This window comes from Astatotilapia calliptera, chromosome 5 (genome assembly GCF_900246225.1).
Source record: "Astatotilapia calliptera chromosome 5, fAstCal1.2, whole genome shotgun sequence".
NCBI classification, from domain to species: domain Eukaryota; kingdom Metazoa; phylum Chordata; class Actinopteri; order Cichliformes; family Cichlidae; genus Astatotilapia; species Astatotilapia calliptera.
The window spans coordinates 17,177,546-17,198,605 of record NC_039306.1 but is presented as its reverse complement, the minus strand read 5'-3'; the positions used below and the strand labels follow the sequence as shown (position 1 = coordinate 17,198,605).

The 21,060-nt window shown below is 41.1% G+C and overlaps 1 protein-coding gene across 3 annotated transcripts in view; it reads left to right on the top strand.

Annotated features, from left to right (window-relative positions):
- The first annotated feature begins 1,634 nt into the window (after positions 1-1,634).
- Positions 1,635-21,060, top strand: part of trim62.1 (tripartite motif containing 62, tandem duplicate 1) — a 35,508-nt gene continuing 16,082 nt past the window's right edge. Inside the window, exons 1-3 of one of the 3 annotated variants that reach the window (XM_026167653.1) lie at positions 1,635-1,965; positions 2,172-2,189; positions 3,140-3,677. In XM_026167653.1, coding sequence (XP_026023438.1) covers positions 3,270-3,677 — 408 coding nt within the window. In that variant the 5' untranslated portion in view covers positions 1,635-1,965; positions 2,172-2,189; positions 3,140-3,269. The other 2 variants (XM_026167651.1, XM_026167652.1) reach the window with 2 other exon arrangements.

The window sequence follows — 21,060 nt, the reverse complement described above, 5'->3', positions numbered from 1 at the left end:
CTCTACTATCAGAACGAGACTACACAAGTTTGACTTTTATGGGAGGTGTTCAAGGATGAAAACTTCACTCTCTAAGAGAAACATTAAGGCCAGACTGAAGTTTGCCAGAGTGAACATAGACAAAGACAATGACTTCTGGAATAATGTTCTTTGGACTGATGAGTCTAAAATTGAATTATTTGGACACCAGAACAGTAGACATGTTTGGCATGAACCAAATACAGCCTTCCAAGAAAAGAACCTCATACCAACTGTGAAGCATGGATGTGGCAGTATCATAGTTTGGGGATGCTTTGCTGCAGCAGGACCTGGCCAGCTCACCATCATAGAATCCATCATGAATTCGACTGTGTATCAGAGGGTGCTTGAAGAATATGTGAAATCATCTGTAAAACAAAAAACAAACAAACAATTAAAGCTGAAGCGGAACTGGAGACAGCAACATGACAATGACCCAAAGCATACCAGCAAATCCACCAAGGACTGGCTAAAAACTAAGAAGTGGAGAGTCCTGGAATGGCCAAGTCAAAGCCCTGATCTTAATCCCATTGAAATGCTGTGTGGTGACTTGAAACGGGCTGTACATGCAAGAAACCCCCAGCTGAAAGAATTCTGCATTGTGGAGTGGGGCAAACTTTCTTCTAATCGATGTCAGAGACTGGTAAAAGGCTACAAAAAGTGTCTCACTGAAGTTATATCAGCCAAAGGGGGCAACACTAGTTATTAGGGGGTAGGGTGTCCTAACTTTTTTCTCTCCATTAAAATACACATTTTTGTTCATATCTTTTTTTTATGTGTAACAAAATGTTAATTTTTGCTGTTTAATTGCAATTAAGTCCCTTTTTTCTCCAGTAATACATGAAAACATGATTGGACACACTATTACACATATTATACATATTCATGATACATCAGCGACCAAGTGACCCACTTTTACATGTAGGTCCCTTTCAAGATTTTGTTTGGCTCTAGCTTACAAAAGTGAACATGCCAACAACAACAAAAATAAAATAAAATAAATAAAATAAAACAAACAGAGCCAAGAAAGGAAAGAGCTGCTCTGAATTGCATCACAATAGAAAATGAAGTGCACAAGTTTACAAAGACATCAAAAAAGACATTTATGATTAGAATAAGTTGGGACTGAAATGACATACAGCACATTTATCCTTAAACTTTAAGAAGTATAGTTCGCTTGTGTTACACAAACCTCTCAGCATTATTAACTTTAGTCCCAGTTTGGAAGGATATGCTTACTCTAATCAGTGTCTCAGCAGAACCACTCTTCTTTATAGTATTAATAAACGAAACTGTTGCATTTTTGCTTTAATATGCCAAACCCGCGGTTCTTCTCTAGCTCTTGAAGAAACCGTTTACTTTTGATAAAACAAACGCTTATCCTCTGTCACGATACCTAAACCTGAAGATTAGGGTAGTTTTTTTGCGGACGCTTCTGACACCTGCTGGTCGAAGTTGGACACTACAACATCTCTCTGACTAATAAAATTGTTTTCAGTTAGAAGTGGCAGTTACTTTTCATGGCAGCTGCTGAACTTTTTTTTAAAGTCAGGCAATTTGCTCTACAAAAAAAAGTTGCTAACGGTTGATTTCTGTATATTTCTTTCTTGTAATTAGCTGAGCAGCAGCAGCAGCTTGTGAACGAAAAGAAAGGCAGTACGAGTCAATTCATTAGGAGAGGGGGATAAAACTTTACACAGTTTTATTCCTTGTCTCGTACTCAACTTGATAATCATTTAAATTACCACGCTACATATAAATTACTCTCGTTATCTTCCAAATGTTAGTCATAGATGACAAGTATCTTTCTTCCGAACATTGTGTGTGGTCGAGTCCCCGGCCCCCCTAATTTTTCGGTACAGTTGGTTGCATCCGTTGCCGCTGTGTGTTGCTCCCTTCCTGAAAGACACTTGCGTTGGAGCCGCTGATGTCGTTGAGCGAAGGCTGGTGAGTTTAGGCTCTTTTTGCTGTTTTAATTCGTTTCTTCTATTAATAATGGGCATTTTTTGGGAAGCCTCAACCTCCCGTATAGATTCCTACATACACCTTTCTAATTTTACGGCTAATTAAATCAGTGTTATGCCTCTTTTGTGTCCCCTATCTCCTCCCGCTGTGGTTGGCGGTGTCGTGGACCTGGTCGCTTATGTTTACAGTCCCTGCCAGCGAGCAAGGTGGATGAAATATGTTATATAATGTGTATTTATCCTAAGCAACAGCTCATATGTTGGTCCGATAGTTTGTGATAGATGGTGCGAATTAAATAAAAGAGCAGCACGGGATCTTGAAGCCCTTTACGGGAGGGTATTTAAAAGGCAGCTTCTTAACACCGGGGAAGGAGGTGGACAGGCAACGGAGATAATACTGACTGCTGCAGGTGTTTGTCTGTTGGTTTGGTGGACTGCTGCAGTCAACCAAACCAACAGGCAAATCCATTAGAAATGAGCAAATCCATTTCAAAGAGCGAGGAAATGGGTGCAGCAAAGTACAGAACTAGTTTGGTAGAAACGCTAATGTACGTCAGGTGTTTCCCCAGGTAAAGAGGAAGCTCACAAAGTGAAAGCAAAGAGCAGGCATTATATTATGAGAACAAAAGGGACTGCTTTAAAAAAGGTGGTACACGCTACTGCCAAATTATTAAAGGGATTTGTTTAAAGTTATGTCCACCGCCTTCATTAGGGCATGAGATTTTGAAGTGCTTTAAAATAAAGTCAGGATAATTGTATTCACTATCCATGAATGTGCGGTTGATTTCAAATTAATTGATGTGCTAAATGCTGCTGGATAAAAGGATACTTGGTACACTGCAATAAAATACTAAAATCACGAGCAAATATCCAATCTGAGAAACTGGAAAGTGTGATTTCTTTGTCATTTTTTAAATACTAATTACAGGTCTAATCTAAAAACCCATATTTAGACTGTGTAATCAGTTTGTACAGAGCTAGTACAGCTTACTAGAAGCTCTTGTGTTGTAGATTAAATATTAAAGGGTTGTTGTTGAAGTTGATTTTGTTAATGTGTAACCAAAAGAATGTCTTCACATAACTTATTTAGGGTTTGGCTGATTAAAGGTTTGAGGTGCCTTATTGTCTTTTTGTTTATTGTTTTTACACCCCAACAGAGACGATAATTTCAGGATTCCTGAAGTCAACTCCCACATGGCAGTGAACCACGTCCTTACAAACTGAACCAAGTATACTCTGCTCCACGACGTTGCCCTCTTAGATGCCTTTCAGTGTCAGTTTTTGCAAATGGCTTGCTCTCTGAAGGACGAGCTTCTGTGTTCCATCTGCCTCAGCATCTACCAGGACCCCGTCAGCTTCGGCTGCGAGCACTACTTCTGCAGAAAGTGCATCACCGAGCACTGGAGCAGACAGGAGCCTCACGGAGCGCGGGACTGTCCCGAGTGCCGGAGGACCTTCGCCGATCCACTACTTTCGCCAAGTCTCAAGCTGTCCAACATTGTGGAGCGCTATTCAGCCTTCCCACTGGACGCCATCCTTAACGCACAGAGGAGCTCCTACCCCTGCAAGGACCACGAGAAGGTCAAGCTCTTCTGCCTCACCGACAAAAGCCTCGTGTGTTTCTTCTGCGACGAGCCGGCGCTACATGAGCAGCACCAAGTAACCACTATCGACGAGGCTTACGAGGAAATACAGGTCAGTCATAGCGCACACACTCTGACAGCGCATTAGCAAGAGCGAGGCTGACATTTTCTTAAAACCCATCAGCACTCTGCTCCACGTTCAGACTCTTTCACCCGTGGGAGCTGCCCAGACAGTTCAGCATTAAGTCCACTCCTGCCCAGAGAAGCTGCACTGAAGCAGTTTGGGGATTTGGTGCTTTTTGCTTTTGAGTGTTTCAGGTACAGCAGGTGCTGATGAATGAGGCACATCTAATTTGCTTCTCCCTGATGCCCACAAGTCCACTGACCTGAAATCATAATGAGATTCCAGTTTGTAAGTCCCGTTATGATCAGAGGTTAATAGTTTCATTTCTTGGTTCAAACTGAACTGAAATGATGGTTAGGAATGCAGCTCCTGCTGCCTGGAATGAATCACAAAGAAATTGAAAGAAGCAGTCACTCTTTAGGTGTGTTCAAGGAAGTTAAGAGAATAAGACAAATCTGATTCATTTAGATTTTTTTTTTTTTAAACTTCTTTACTTTTTTGGACTTCCTGTTTTTTGTTTTTTTTTTGGGGGGGGTTGTTTTTTTTTTTTTTAAATACAAGTAGGTGTTAGTTATGTAACACCTTTTTATTTAATTAAGTTTAGTTTTGTGTTGTCAGTGTCTTTGTCTGCTTCTTCATTGTTATGCCTCTGGTTTAGCAGTTTCTCCTTTAAAAGAAACAAACAAACTTGCAAATAAAGTTCATATCGCCAGGGTGATCTCGAATCAGTTGGGGACCTTTCCTGCTTAGGTAAAGTGCTTCTCTACGCAGAAACGCATGGCTTTTTTTTCTTTTCACATTACTAATTAAAGTCCTGGAAATATTCCAGGAAAAAAGCATTTAGATTAGTTAGACATATACATCCACATTTCAGATCTGGCAGGGGGCCCTTGTTGCACATCAACATCATTTCTCTTTCTCCCCATCTCTTGTCATCTCTTTGCTTTCAGCTTAGCCCCAAATAATTTACAATTTAAAGGGGAAATTTGATTTTAGAGATCTTGACATCGGCAACTAACAGATGCTTGAAAACAGGAGAGGGGGAAAAAAACCTTCCTCAGTGATTCATTTAAATCTAGAATATTAGGAACTAATTGACTGTAACTGTGAAGAAATGAACTTCTCAATAAAGCGTGTGTTTAATGTGTCATTTGCGTTTACCCTGAGTCATGTTTTCCACATTAACGAGAATAGTTCAGTGTTTGCGTTCCCTTCACCATTTGGGTATTTCCATTCCCACGGAGCCAAAATCCAATAACTGTGAAACAAAGCTCCTAATCCTTTTCCTTCTCTGCTCCAGTATACAGAGCAACACATTCCAGTCTAATGTTATGGAGTTCCTTTCCGTTTTCATGCCTGCTGTTGCCAGTGTAGATGTTCATATCTGCTGTATGTAACATAAAACACTTTGTTTTCTTGATAGTGAGCACAGTGATGTTTCTGATAAAAGAGATTTATAGTTACTCGGTGGGGGTTTTGAGGTTTCACTGTCTTTCAGTGCATCTCAAACCAAAACCTCAAGTCTCTTTTGGATATATCACTAATGAAGTCTGAGTTTTCGGTTTCAGTGTCTGGCTCTAACTTCGTGATGCCGCTTTTGTTGTATACTTTATTTTTTTATGCTGGGGCTTACTGTTCTTCTTTTTAGAATTGGAATTTCAGTCAGGAGCAGAAAAACTATTAATCCCATCAGGGAAAGTCTATCAGCGAGATGGTCTCAGCCTTTGACTATTCATGACCTCAGACACTCTCCTTTTGTGGTGTGGTACTGTTAATGAGTGAGAAGGGTTATATGCAGACTGCAAGTGAATTAAGAAATCCCAAATAACACCATGTGTCTTTTATTTTTGACTTCCACCTTGAATATTCAAAACTTCCTTATGTTATTAGTTTCCAGTCTGCCTGCCCACAACTCTGTCCACAGATTTAGCTGTGATTATATTACTAACTATGCATATAGTTGACTGAACATCGAGACTGTCAGTTTAACTAGCAAATAAATGCCCAATTCTGCATCTGCATCACATGTTTGATGACTTCCTTTTGAAAGTTTTCAGTGGAAGTGGTGATTCACATCTCTGCTGCTACTTCAACCACTGGATTCTAGGGAAACAAGTTTGTCCCAACCAGCACCACATATTTTCTTGTGATCAGTTTCACTTAGCCAGCAACCACTTGCCTCCCAGTTGCAGAGGGCTCATAGGCATGTCTCCACACCTCCAAGCTGCATTGGGTCAAAGTCTTTCTAGTAGCCAGTCTTGCCACTTGGCAGCCATATAGGTAAGGCAGTTATTTTCAGTGAAAGTAAAACCAGGGCATAATCTATATTGCATTGATCACCAAAACATGCAAATTCAGAAGTCAAATCTGATTTAAAACAAAAACTAAGTACATTTGGTAATTTTGCCACGCTAATTAAACATATTACATTTTAGGTATTTTGTACTGTAAAAGATGATGCAATAATACAGAGAAAATCCCACCAGTCAGACAACCCCTTACGAATAAAGGGAATAAAGAATGGGGAGAGTGGCGTTTTATGGTTTACAATTTACAAATTTATGGTTTCATCAACATTAGTGCACTTAAAGAATTGCTCTCCACTTTCACATTGTGCATTTACCATTTTCTTGGTTTATCATTCACATTCTTACATCAGGAGATATGTTTTCCACCACACTTGAAGCCTTCATAAACCTCAGCTTTTGCCATGGATGGATAAAACGATGTGATTGGCTTTATGCTTTCCCATTTCACTTCTTATAATTCTTAAAATGTCAACCATTCTGTATCTACTGTTGTACATAATCCACAGTAGCGGATTTTCAGATAACACACCCCAACTCATTTGTCCATTTACAATAATTTGGCACTGCACTTGACCATCAGTTCAGTTGGATATGTTGTACTTGTAGCAGCAGAGATGAGGAAGTCTTGTCAGGTAAGTTCACTTCTTTCTGTCTTCACATTTCCAGATTTCAACAATAACAGACTCTGACTCAAGTGTCATCACTTGACTTTGTGCAGCTACTTCTCCAAATGTCTTCATGGAACTTTTTCACTTATTCCCCAAGAGCTTTAAACAGACTTTGGCTTGTAAAATCTGTGGAGACTTCTTTAATTGGGGAAAAAAATACTTAATTGGATTAAAACCAATTTGTATGATCTAGGTGTTTGAGGGTTACAAGGAAACATAATTAGGCAGTTTGTGCATAGTAAATAGCTACATTTCCCCTCCCTTGTTCTGCATTAAATATAATTAACAGTGCTGTGTGTATTAATGCTGTCCTCATCAGTTTCCAATCAGGCTGTGTGCTGTAAGCTTGAGAAAGGTCAAAACTGTGTAATCTTGGAGCAGAAGTAATTAGGCCCAACACAAGATGTTTCTCTTTTCTTGGACACCGGCTTGTCCCTCTGCTTGGAGTTCTTTTCATGGTGGCGATCTGGCATTTTGTATTCTGGCAGGAGACTTGGAGGCTTCCCAGATCCACAATACTGAAACGGAGTGTGCGCACACAGTGGCCCCATCAGACACAAGCATGTCCCATGATGATCTTGGCAAACTCGTATTTGTAGAGCTCGTTACATCATGCCTCATCTATATCAGACGAACAACTTGCACATTTTCCATGTTATTTATTTGTTTTGCAGTGAGCAGATAGGAGCTGAGTGTCAAACAGAAACAAATGCGAGAGCTATGCCTGCAGGCTTAAACGTCACTTTTAGCGTGAGGCTCAGCAGTGTTTCACTAAATGCCAAAACAACATGGCGAGGATGTGTTAAAATGCAGCAGAGATCACATCCAGTGTTTTGACAGTCATGACCAAAGGGGCACATGCCCTGCCAGTATGATGGTGTATTTAAAATAAATGTTAGAGTTTTTGTAGAGTGGGGAACTGTTTAGATATGGGGAAAGGATTTGGTAGGCCGAGTGCCAAAGCTTTGCCTCATTATGTTGAAATGTTGGAGAGGCTAGCAAGGTCTTTGCCGAAGTAGTTTTGAATTCTTACAGAAATCTGGAGAGAGTGCAAGGAGAGTTTCCCTAGTTTGGTTATGATTTTGTTCTTGGGGGAAAATGAAAGTCAAACTTACTGTCAGTCGTAATAGTTCAGCATTACTGTCCAGTTTTCCAGCAGTGGTTGAATTTAGGTTAAGTCAACATCTTCATCACCCCGCAAGTAGATGCCGCCTCTTTTTCCTCAGTAATATATATATTTTTTTCATCTTTATCACAGCTTTCCAGAAAGCAGAAGGCTGATGATTTGTGTGTTACACAATCGGCATTCTAAGGATGGAAGAAATCAAGTTTTTTACATTTGAAGGAAGCATACCCAGACTGAGACCAGATCATAGAATAGACCTTCACGACGAAATACAAAGACATTCAGCACAAACATTTTTTTTAACTCTTGTGTGTCTGCCAGAAGACCTTCTTTGGAAAAAGCTTTTCATTTTGGAGAAACTTGCAGAATAACTAATGCCTAATTTCTGAGCAGTTGACCCTTAAATAGCTCATTTTACTATGTAAAGTCAAGTCAGTCATGTCTTATATTTTTATTTAGGCTCTTCTCAACACATTTCCACATGAGATACCTTTTTGTTTCTTATTCTCAAGCTAGGTTTAGATGGAACACCCTTCTGTTATGTCATGCCACTACTGCTTTAACTCTGATGTTTTTGGTTGGTCAGTGTCTACTCACAAGAGCAGCCTTTCGTTAGTCTGTAGCAGAATGTAATCTCCTTAGCCTGGCATGTCACTCTGCTGACCTCAGGCCCTGAGTCTTGATGCCACGTTGAGAGCTTTGCCTCCTGCTGATTTGCATCCTTTAACCGGTAAATGCTGCTGTGGCCAAATCTGTAATGCACAAACACATATGACACCTGACTTTTGCATGGTGATGTGTACACATCTGGCAGGCATTTACTCAGCACATAAGTGCTTGCTCGTACACTTTTTTTTTCCCTCAACATAAAGGACATTAAGGTAGGATCTGGGAGGATTTGTCTGCAGCTCTGCCATTTGCTTCAGGGAGCAGAGATTTGACAGGGAACTAATGCTTTCTGATTAGGTAGGATTTTATTCCAGCAGTCATATTGGATGATTTGGGACACCCATTTAAAATGTACAAGAGCAAAAAGCACTCTTAATATAACATTCTTCCAAACGTCTTGTAATCTAAAACATTAAACAGAGCCGTAGATGGTCTCATAAATATCCACATTTAAATACACTCCAGACAACCCATTATGGCATGTATATAAAATTTCCCCCTGTCGGTTTTATGGTTAATTCATCAAATAAGGGTTTATCCAAAAGGCCGCATATCATTATCCACAGAGCTTCATTCCTTAACCAGGTTGAGCAAGAGCTTTATTTTGTGTGAAATAATTCAGTCATACATCAGTCATGCTAATGGAGTGCTGGAGCGATTTTAAAAAGAGGTTGGCTGGATTACTGCACCCTGATTGGTGCTGGACAGAGTTGTATACTTATTACCACACTGCTGTGGCCCTTAATGTTGGAAGTCAATTCCTGTGGAGGACAAAATGGAAGACACAGCAGCCACTTTGCCTTAATTGTGATGATGAAGATTGTCAGTGGGTTGTATGCAACCACAGCATCGCAGAGATTGACACTCTTCCTGCAGTCTACTTGCTCGAGGGATGCGTTATCACTCTACATTCTAGTTGTATTGGACCAGATAAAGAGGAAAATAGATTGCAACCACTGCTTAACCATACATTTGGAACTTTAAGTTTTGTTTTGTTTTTCCCAGACACTATAGATGCTGTACAGTATATGTGTGAGGAGTATACAGCAGGCAGCTGTGCAGTAATGCTAATCTCAGTTTGACTGAAGCCCACGCTGCAGAAGAATTAAATGATTACTGTAGTCTTGAGTCACCCACACAGACCTGTCACTCAGGGTGTCCAGATGTACCTGTGTGCTGCTATCTATTAACACCATTCTTATAGCAAGGCATTATATGCTTATCAGGACACAAACACGGGGGTTAATCACAGAAACCCATTAGCATTTTCCCGTCTGCCTCGCTCTAGTGCAGGGTGGCGTTTGAAAATGGAGAATGAGCACGCCAGCCTTTGAAGTGTTCCTCTGGTGGTTTAAAAACAGGGCTGTCTTTCACACTCTGACTGTCAGTGCCTGGCCGAGAGCTCTCTCTCTGAGCCTGCCATCACCATGCATGGCCGTGCTGCTGCAGTAATGAGTCAGGCAATTTCAAGGGCACCCACGGCTGCCATCTCCCCTGTGGCTTGCCTCAGTCTGCTCTCTTTTCCTCCAGCAGCTCCATCTTTCCTTCTGTCTCTCTGTGAATTTTTTTTTTTCATTTACTTAGTTGTGTTTCTCGGTGTACTTCTCATTTCTAAAATATGGGCTTTATTGAGTACCTCATAGCTGGTTCTTCTGAGAAAACCAGTTCCCAGCTCTCCACCCTTCTGTTTTTCAAACATCCACCCCAGACAAATTAGTTTGTCCATCTTAGCGGTTGGTCGTGGTATTGTGGCAGAGGGGCTTCATTCGTGCAGAAATGGAGCCACAGGGAAAGAGAGAACAGTCATGTTCTGTTAGGGAACTGGGAGAGGTGGTAGCTCATCCTGTCCTCATTACTGATAGCACTGATGATGCTTGAGGCAGAACAGAGCCAGGCAGCATGTTTACTTCAGCCCAAGCTGTTGGTAGATTAGCGGATAAACATCTGCATTGATTGGAAGAAAGCGAGCTGGTGCAGCCTCCATCACACAAAACATTTTGTATTGTTTAGATCATTACTTTGGCCTGCGCCAAGTGAGTCAGATGTCTCTGCATCTGTTGTTCTTTTAAAATGTTTATGCATGCCTTCTGCAAAGAGTTGATTTTGTGACTTGCCATATGTTTACTAGTCATTTCTCCTTTCAGTAGAGGGCAGGACGCATACAGGTAAAAGCTGTTTGCCTAGCTGCAATATGTAGCTGTTAAAGACTGTTCTGAACCGTGTTTTTAGGCTAACATGATTTAAAATGCATCAGGCTTAACAGGTGTCTCCTAAACAACCGTTGTTACAGTTACAACCTTTCAAATGACTTCATATTACCAAGTACACCCTGCCTCGTCGCAGAAAGCTGAGGACATCTTAGGAAGCCCCTGAACCATAAAGATATCTATTAGATGAAATGTTTTTGGTTAGGTTTTAAGGGTATTTGCAAACATGACTGCCAGTGCTTTCTGTTAAAGGAAAAACAGGTGATGTTTCATTTCAAAACATGGGGAAAATTAATCTAAGAAAACTAGACTTGCATACATAAAAACAAAGGCTTGTTTATGACAGTTTGTCTCATCAGCCTTCATGATCTTGTAACTGACATGCCACTATCCTGATGTCATGTATTCAGTTTCTATGTAATTTTGCAGTTGCTGTCATGTCAAAGAGTTTTCACCGTCCTGTGAAAAACAAAGTATACCTTTCATGCTTCCACAGGAATTAAAAAGGTAAGTAGCGACCAGATGCTACAAGTGTGGGCTCCCCCTATAAAAGCAGAAGTTTTTGCAGTTTGCTGGTCTGAAGCATTCGGCTGTTTCCTAACAAAGTGTCAAGGTGGAAAAAGCACCTTGGAAAAGTGAAAAAGACATCAGCAGTGATCTTAGATAAGTAATTGTTGATGCCCATCAGTCCAGGAAAGGTTGCCAAGTGCATCACTCTACAGTGAGACATTATTCATAAGTGGAAAGCATTCAAGAGAGTTTCTAATCTTCCTCACAGTGGACATCCCAACAGACCCTCTCTAAGAGAACTGTGCATAATGAATACCCTCAAACCTAAATGAACTAAAGCAACGTAAAGGACAGTGGGGACAAAAGGGTGGTACTAATACTGTATATAAAAAAACAGATATCAGTGTTGCATAGCCTTCAGTATGACTATAAAGTCACAGTAATGCTATGGTAACAAACATCACTCTCGTAAAGGTGTGTTGTGTTGCAGAACTGTGCTAAACTTAGAAAGCTGCTGGGGAAAAACTGCCATCTGAGTCCATATGTTTGCTTAGCAACATCGTAAATTATATAGCCTCAAATCACTTCTTCTGAGAAGATGTGTTCTGTAGAAGTGGGTTTCATCAGAGATGCACAAACTCCCACATGTTAACTCTAGTCAGATGATTCATTGGAGCTGAATGCATGACATCTGTAGTTGCACGTCTACCTGTCAGCTAGTGAAACCTGAAGATCACGAGGGCTTGAGAGTGCTGGAACTGGCCTGACAGGCCAGAGAGTAAGACGGAGGATGACCAAAGACATGTGGTTTATGTGTCATCTTGGTGAATGAAAGGAGAAACGCTGTTCTTAAAGTTTTGCAGCTTTAAGTGAGGCTTAATGCTGAGCCCCCAGCCTCCTTAACGCAAGGCAGATCACCAGGGAGAGCAGCCTGCACACCAGTAGCACTGCAATGAAGATTACATTAAAAATAAAAGCCCTGACAGTGGAGGGTGTTGTATGAACTCCCTTAGAAATGGAATAGGCTTTAAAACACATTGAAGAAAATGGTTTTGGGCATAGACAATTACAGATTTTGGTAGATGTTAAAAATGCATGAGTGGTGAGCGATCTGAGGAGTTATACTGTGGCTTTGCTGCATTTAGTTTTGTCTGTCAGTTTGGCATTTGGGTGGATGTGAACTGCTGTTCCCTGTCACTGCTGCCATGAGACTCTGAGCCCTGAGTTGATTAGCTTGGGAATTAAGACAGATTACAGGCCATTGTTCTCTGGGGTCTGGGTAGGGCTGGACGGGGGCAGTAATCTCTTGTAATTCCCCGTGTTCGTGATTTGCTGCCGATGATTTAATTTGACTTGCTGCTGATAGGAGTCCTCATTTTCAGCTCTCAGGCACTCAGACTCCTCCCTTGAGCTTACCAGTTGCTGGGAAGAAGAGAGAAGGAACTTGTAGATGTTCACCTTTTAAATGCCTCCTTTGTCTAAACGAGAGAGTCGAGCTGTGTTGGTGTTTACCTAAAAACCCTTGGTTCTCACTACAGACCAGGTGCATAGGGGCAGGGCATGACTGACAGCAAGGCAAGTGCTGGGAAAGCTTTCACATGACCAGTCTCGTGCTAACTGTGGGATTAGTTAATGTTGTTAACTGAAGCAACAGTTCGTTGCTAAACATTAGTGTAAGTTTTAGTTGTGAGACAAATATTCAAAAACAAATGTCTTGCTTTAATTATCATTATGAAATGTAACCGCAACAGAATAATGACACAGTCAGCATTTATATTGGTTTCCTATTACCCTCACATTTACTGTAAATATGATTTCCAACTTGTGTCATTAAGAACTTATTGTGCAACCAAAAACAGAGGGATGGCACCTTTTGTTTTGCCTTTAGTAGTGTAGGAAGTCATGGGTTGAAGTAACCGATTGATCTACAGGGTGGGCCATTTATATGGATATGCCGTAATAAAATGGGAATGGTTGGTGATATTAAATTCCTGCTTGTGGCACATTAGTATATGTGAGGGGGCAAACTCCTCAAGATGGGTGGTGACCATGGTGGCCATTTAGAAGTCGGCCATCTTGGATACGACTTTTGTTTTTTCAATAGGAAGAGGGCCATGTGACACATCAAAACTTATTGGTAATGTCACAAGAAAAACAATGGTGTGCTTGGTTTCAACGTAACTTTATTCTTTCATGAGTTATTTAAAAGTTTCTGACCACTTATAAAAATGTGTTCAATGTTCTACCTATTATGTTGGATTGTCAATGCAACCCTCTTCTCCCACTCTTCACACACTGATAGCAACACTGCAGGAGAAATGCCAGCACAGGCATCCCGTATCCGTAGTTTCAGGTGCTGCACATCTCGTATCTTCACCCCATAGACAATTGCCTTCAGATGACTCCAAAGATAAAAGTCTAAGGGGGTCAGATCGGGAGACCTTGGGGGCCATTCAACTGGCCCACGACGACCAATCCACTTTCCAGGAAACTGTTTATCTAGGAATGCTCGGACCTGGCACCCATAATGTGGTGGTGCACCATCTTGCTGGAAAAACTCAGAGAACGTGCCAGCTTCAGTGCATAAAGATTGAAACACATCATCATGTAGCAATTTCAAATATCCAGTGGCCTTGAGGTTTCCATTGATGAAGAATGGACCCACTATCGTTGTTCCCCATATACCACACCAAACCATCACTTTTGTTGTTCCAACAGTCTTGAAGGGATCCATCCAATGTGGGTTAGTGTCAGACCAATAGTGGTGGTTTTGTTTGTTAACGTCACCATTCACATAAAAGTTTGCCTCATCACTGAACAAAATCTTCTGTGTGAACTGAGGGTCCTGTTCCAACTTTTGTTTTGCCCATTCTGCAAATTCTGTGCGCCGATCTTGGTCATCCTTGTTGAGATGCTGCAGTAGCTGGAGTTTGTAAGGGTGCCATTTGTGAGTAGCTAATATCCGCCGAAAGGATGTTCGACTAATGCCACTCTCCAATGACATGCAGCGAGTGCTACGCTGTGAGCTGTTGCTGAATGAAGCTAGGACAGCCACTGATGTTTCTTCATTAGTGACAGTTTTCTTGCATCCACATTTTGGCAAATCCAACACTGAACCAGTTTCATGACACTTAGCAAGCAGTTTGCTGACTGTAGCATGGGAGATGGGTGGTCTCGTAGGGTGTCTGGCATTGAAATCTGCTGCAATGACCCGGTTACTGCGTTCACCAGATATCAACACAATTTCGATCCGCTCCTCACATGTTAACCTCTTCAACATGTCAATGGCTGTGAAAAAAAAGAGAAACTTGTAAAGAACTCATGAAAGAATAAAGTTACGTTGAAACCAAGCACACCATTGTTTTTATTGTGACATTACCAATAAGTTTGATGTGTCACATGGCCCTCTTCCTATTGAAAAAACAAAAGTTGTATCCAAGATGGCCGACTTCTAAATGGCCACCATGGTCACCACCCATCTTGAGAAGTTTGCCCCCTCACATATACTAATGTGCCACAAACAGGACTTTAATATCACCAACCATTCCCATTTTTATTACGGTGTATCCATATAAATGGCCCACCCTGTAGATCAATCGGTTAACACTGGATCAATCAGAGGGCTCAACTTTATGATTTTTCTACTTTTTACAAGTAGATAACGATAACAAATTTACCTGAATAGTAAAGTAAAAGTCATAAGCGACAAATTACTGTCATGTTGTTGTGTAGTTGTGTGAATCAGTCAGTCTACAGATTTGGAAAGATTGCACTCTATCTAGGTAAGTCAACTCAGAATGTCTTAATTAACACTCCAGGTGTCTTCAAAAGTTTGGTGTAGGTGTAGGAACCGTTCACAAAATGGTGTTGGCTGGACAGTTCGGCCAACGGCCAGCAATAGCACAAAGAATTAATGTGCAACTTCACCTCACAATTGAAACGGAAATTGGCCTCTTTAATAATTGATACCTCAATTAGAAACTTAAACACCCTCATTGCTAAAGTGATACATGGCCAGTTCAGGTTTCTGTGGCCACGAATTCTTAGACTTTGTTCATTTATTATAATGCATTACAAGGTTCAAGCTAATTAGTGGGGAGAAGCCAGTTCTATTGTACCCACTCACCCTATTCCCTGTACTCGCTCTTAGTCTGCACCGTTAGCAGGCACTTCCTCCCGTAGCAGCTGTTTACAATTTAACCATTTAGCCCACGCTTTTATCCATAGTGTCTTATAATAATGCCAGCTGTAAACACAAGTGAGCAGTCTTCATAAAGGCACATGCTGTGAGACAGTTTAAAAGTGTGAAAAGTGTTACAAATTTAATCAGAAAAAAATCAAAGAAGAACATACTTCTAATCTGCAGTATCATCTATTGCAAAAGTTCCCCTTTGAAATCCACAATTTTTACAATCAAAAGCTCATCCAAAAAAGCATTAGAGGTAGTAGTGTTTGGAAATATTGCTTAATTCATTGTAATCTTAGTGTGTGCCCACAGTAAACTAAGTGGAGAAGTATCCTTTTCTTTTTTCTTTTTTTTTTTTTCTTTTGGCTTATTTACAGTAACACTTCAGTAAAACTTTAGACGCTAAAACACGGCAGTTTGAACCTCTGGAAGGGTGCATTTTTTTGTAGAAGCACCCGAGCTCTCAGAATTATTCTGTTCTAATTATTCTAATCTTATAGCATTTTAAATGCTTGCTTCAAAGATGGGGACCAAGTCTGCAACTGTCAGCTTTTGCTTTGCAGTTGAACAGGCTTTGTTGGAAATTACACACAATCTCTTTGCAATAATGTTCCAATTATCAGTGACAAATGAGCAACAATCGCAAATCAGTTGCTGTCTACATAAGCATAAATTCATATAGACTACATGTGCAATCATTTCAAAAGTAGTCGCTCAGAAGTTGAGGGTGTCGTAGTCTCAACCTCTGTGCAACTATTTGGTTGCTACAACTACTTGCAACAGTTGCAGAATGCGAAGAAATTAAATGTGTTCGCCAGGCAACCACCTGACTGAGCCATAAGTGTACTAATTTTTAAATGTTGTTGTTAGTCTTTCTTGTTAACAGTTTGAACAGCATACTTTGTGTGGCCTCCATTTCTTTCCAGAGGTAAGCGTGTTCTTTCTCATCCTGTTTATATTCCTGCTGATAGCGTTTTGTCTGAAGACCTGTGTGGGTTGAAATGGTCATTACTGCCCAACGTGGCATGCATTAACTGTAAACAGCTTTTTTTAATCCCACTCTGTGCATGAGCAGTCTCCTGAAATTAGTTTTTTAAAATGATGATTCAGGCATATGTTATCAGGAGATTTAAAACCATACAAAACCCACTTGAGGCTATACTTATAATTTAAACAACAGTACTGCCTCTCTAACCCAAAACCAGTGTGTTGCTTTACTGTGTGACTTGACAAAAGAGGTGTGTATCCCAAATATTTATTTGATGTCAAGGAACTGACTGAAAGAGAAGCAGGCGCATACTTTATTTGGTCAGATAGAGCTGTTTATGAGCTGTAGCCTGCGTAGTGCATATGCACCAGCTACAGCAGAATAGCTTCCAGCTGCAGTCATGCCGTAAAGATGAACTAGAGGCAAACAAATCTGTTTGTTATCCCTGCCGTGTGGCACTGGCTGGCATATAACCACATCATGTTTTTTCACAAGGTGATTTGTGCGACTGACACATACTACATGGGTTTTATATTAACAACATGCGGACTGTTAGAGGTCTGACTAATCCTAAGAAGCTTTTTCTAAAAGATGACACAAGCCTGTATGCGGTTGTGGTGGAAATCTGCTGGCAGTCGTGCAGATCCAAGGGTTATTTTCAGGGTTTGTTTACGAAGTGTAACCAAAGGGTGAAGTCGTTCTGCGGCAGAAGAGAGATGATGGTGTTAGAAGGGAATGCAGAAAGTCAGTGCAGTGTTGATAAACCTGCACAAGTTGTAGTTCAAGTCAAAATATGAGATGAGTAGGTTTATCAAGAATCACTCCCTGAGTAGATTGTATTTAAGAAAAAGAAAAAAACAAAACTGCTGTACAATTGTAATGGCATGCGTCTTTTAGCTGTATTTAGAGTAGGTCATGACAGGCCCACTTGATGTGTGGGCAGCAAAAATTGGGCTGCATCCTAGACGGGTTAACCAGTAAGTCATAAGGGTTACTGGTTAGCTTGTCGTAGACGTGATTGTGTCATGGTTGTAGATCAACACATATTCAACCTTATTGATCCTTTGATCTAAGCTCAGTGAAAACATTGCTAATAATTTTGTGGTCTAAATTGACCAGACCTCCCTCTCCCCGGCCACCTCCTCCAGCTCTTCCAGGCAGACACCAAGGCATTCCCAAGCCAATCAAGGGATCTATTTTCAACATGTCCTGGGTCTGCCCCAGGGCATCCAGAACACCCCGCTTAGGTCACACGTGGGAGACATCCTAGTGAGATGTTGTAATCACTTCAGCTAGCTCGTTTCAAATCACCACTTTTTCATCATATAGCAATTTATGTGGCGTAGTCCTTGAAGCTATGTTGTCAGGGAAGAGCTCTAGGGGTCCAGTGCAGTATGGCCTTGGCACTCCAATCAGTGGTTTTATGATGTGTGGTTTAAAAAAAAAAAAAAAAGTGGCAGTAAATGAAAATCCTGTTACTTAAAAATAAACAAGATAATTGGAGAAGTTAGTTGTAAAACGTTATTTACATTAGCACAAATGCTAGTCAGCTGTTGTAGCAGCTTGTACTTTCAAAAGTGTAAAGATCTCTTCACTACTAGATCCAGCTTCCAAACAACACTGCAAAATAAATCGGCATCAAAAATGATCCCCTTCTTTGGAAATAATTTTAGAAGGCTCATGTGAGAAGCTAGGAGTTTGTTTTGGACTTTATTTCATTTCACATGCATAAAAGAAGCGCCATTTTGTTTTTTTTGTTGTTGTTGTTGTTTTGTTTTTTTTTATCCGCTGCCTGCGGAGATGATGTATAGCTCTCTCAAAGATTAGCATCTTGCTCTTGACAGCATTGATTGATAGTGCTTCAGAGAGAGACTAACTGGTTGCTGCACTGGAAATTATTCTGAAGTCTCACATTAGGCTTATAAGTCTTTAAACTTGGCTGTCTGTCAAATACATTTCCAACTCCAGTTGTATTAAAAAAGAAAAAGAAGAAAAAAAAAAAGGTGTATGTCTTGAACTCCTGTTTGGCACTCAGGAGAGGACACGCTTTAAAAGCCTCAGGGCTGAAGGTGAAGCAGCGAGGAGCTCTGAGCTGCTGAGTGACTTTATACAAGCAGCAGGCTCTCTCTTATCGGTCAACACCTCTCCGATTTCCACTTTAAGGCCAAGAGAATCCCCCTGTTCCTCTTTAATGGCTTGTCCTGCAATGTGTACATTATCAGGCATAACACTGATGACTCTGAGATCTGTTTGCCTCTCTTAAAACCCTGAGACATCGACCTACTTTACAGCCCCGATAAAGCCATGCACCTCCTTTGTAGACCTTTGTCAACACTTCAGACGTCATTAATCTTTTTCATTTGAAGGATTAATCTGTTAGAACTGACTGGCAGAATAGTTGTTTTTTTTTCTTTCTTTCTTAGCATTTCGTGTTTAGACTAATACATTTGCATGCTCTGTGCCCTTCCTCGCTCGAGGAAGTGGAACAGCAGCCTCTGAGCATTCATCATTTACATGACGTGCCCTATATTCAGAGGACTGGCGGAAGCCGCCAGCATCAGTGCTTTCCCAGAGTTCATTGCTTTTACTATATGTTGCCGGTAGGAAAAAAAATGGTGGTGGTGGGGTCATTCTTGACAAACCCAGGGTCACCGCAGACGAGAACAGCTCCCATCATGCGGATGTTTCTATAGTTAACTTCTAAAATTGTAATGCTATATTTATCTAATTAAGGCAATGAATTTACTTGCTGTAAACATGTTTATGTTTAGTCCTATGAGAGAGTTGCACATGTACTGTGCAGGCCGTTCTCATCTCAGGGCGCCTCTGTCTCACTAGAGCAGATGCTGCAAGTGAATAGTGTGTCTGTCCTCCAGAGCCAGGCTTGCTCAGTCAGCTCAGCTGGCCTCGGCCTGCTCTGCTGGCTGATCTCAGGCTGCAGGGACGTACTCGTCCCCCCCAGAGAGGCTGTAGGCGCTGCTGATGCTAGAGGAAACAAGGCACTGGAATGTAAGGCACAGCTTGAGCTCAGTTTGATGTCTTGGAAGAAGTACGTCAGAGTTTGCAGCCTGAGACAGCGTTTTAGTTGTCCTGCTCTCTGTATCAGTTTACAAGTTTTTGTTTTTGGTTACTATCTGTGCCAGAGGAGGCTGCAGACTGCTGTCACACTGGGCAGGTGAAACATTTGAGATCCCTTGGCAAACAGTTTCAGCATGACTTTGAACACAGTTCCAGTAAATGCACCATTATAGTTTTTATCCAAGGAAATGATGACCTGCATAATGGAGAAGGAAACATTTAAGCATACACAATGTGTCGCATTCCCAGAGGTCATGGGTTTGCATTTTTAAATTGCACAGGCTGGCACTTTTAGAGAAGAAAACTGCATCAGAGATGTCAAAATATATATTTTTAAAGTTTTCCACCCCAGAACACACAGTAAATATCATAGCAGGTATTTCTGCAGCGGTGACATCAGCCGTTGCAGTTTGCTTGTGGATCTCTGCTGTTAGCTCCTTCACTGCAGCCTGTGTCAGTGTCTTCAGACTGCCCTCAGTTTGGCATCAAGCGCTGTAAAGGGCCCTCACATTGCACAGCCAGGACCGCGCACGGGCGAGTCAGCGTCAGAACAACTTGCAGATCAGTTCCACGTAGCTTTTTCCCATCAAACCAAGATCTATACAGAATAAAAAGGTGGCTGGACAGCTTTGGTCTTGTCACCCTACATCACCAGTACCATACAGACACAAGTCATATAGTAATATACTAAACTTTTATATATTTAGTTAATCATCTTCTTGAGTCTCAAAGATGGGTCATTACCAGTTGAAATTCCTTAATGACTTGTATATTCTAGATGACACACATATATCAATGAGCCACAACATTAACACCAGCTTCCTAACAGTGACCACGATTAAGTAACCCAGGTGGTGTGGTGCTTCCTGCTCGGGGAGGCTGTTACCCCCATGTGCTGGGGTGCTGCTGTGTTTAGTTTCAGATTTACATCTGCAGTAAGTATCAGGACCCCAAGGTTCCCCAGCAAGGGACCCTGTTTGTGCTTTTTAATGGCTGATCAGCGTACCTTACTGCCCAAACATTTTAGGCACGACTTCCTTTTTTTTTTTTTTTAATATCCAGACTGATAGTTTTGATCACACAGTATGTTTTTTGTTTCTTTTGGGTCTTTTAATATATTGAGTATAGGAACAAGATATTTCAGTCCTGTTCTAAAAGCTAAATCGCCACAGGCCCATAAAGCTCACGGACAGACTGTGATGACTGCAGTTTGTTCACCGCTCTGTTATTGGCTGACGTCCTATTTACCCACACTGTCTGCTACCTGACAGAATTACACCCTGGGCTCGATGAAGGTTATGCCAAACCGCCCTCCTGAAAGTCACTTTGCAGCACTTTCAGTTAGCGAGGCCTGCGCTGGGGTGTGTGCCCATTGCCTTGCAATAAACAAATGAAAAGCATCCCAGTGTAATTAGAGCCCAAAAAGCATATTGGCTCTGCATTCTGTGAATCTTCCAGGAAGAATATGAATTCCAAGTTTTCATTATTTATTTTTTTTCCTTGTCACTATGTGTGAATGAAATAACTGGAAGCTCCTCTTGTCTGTGTGTGAGAGGAAGTTCTTCATCCTGTGAGCTTTTTATTATTCATGCTGCGACACTGCGCGACTGCATGTTGTTTTGTTCGCCTC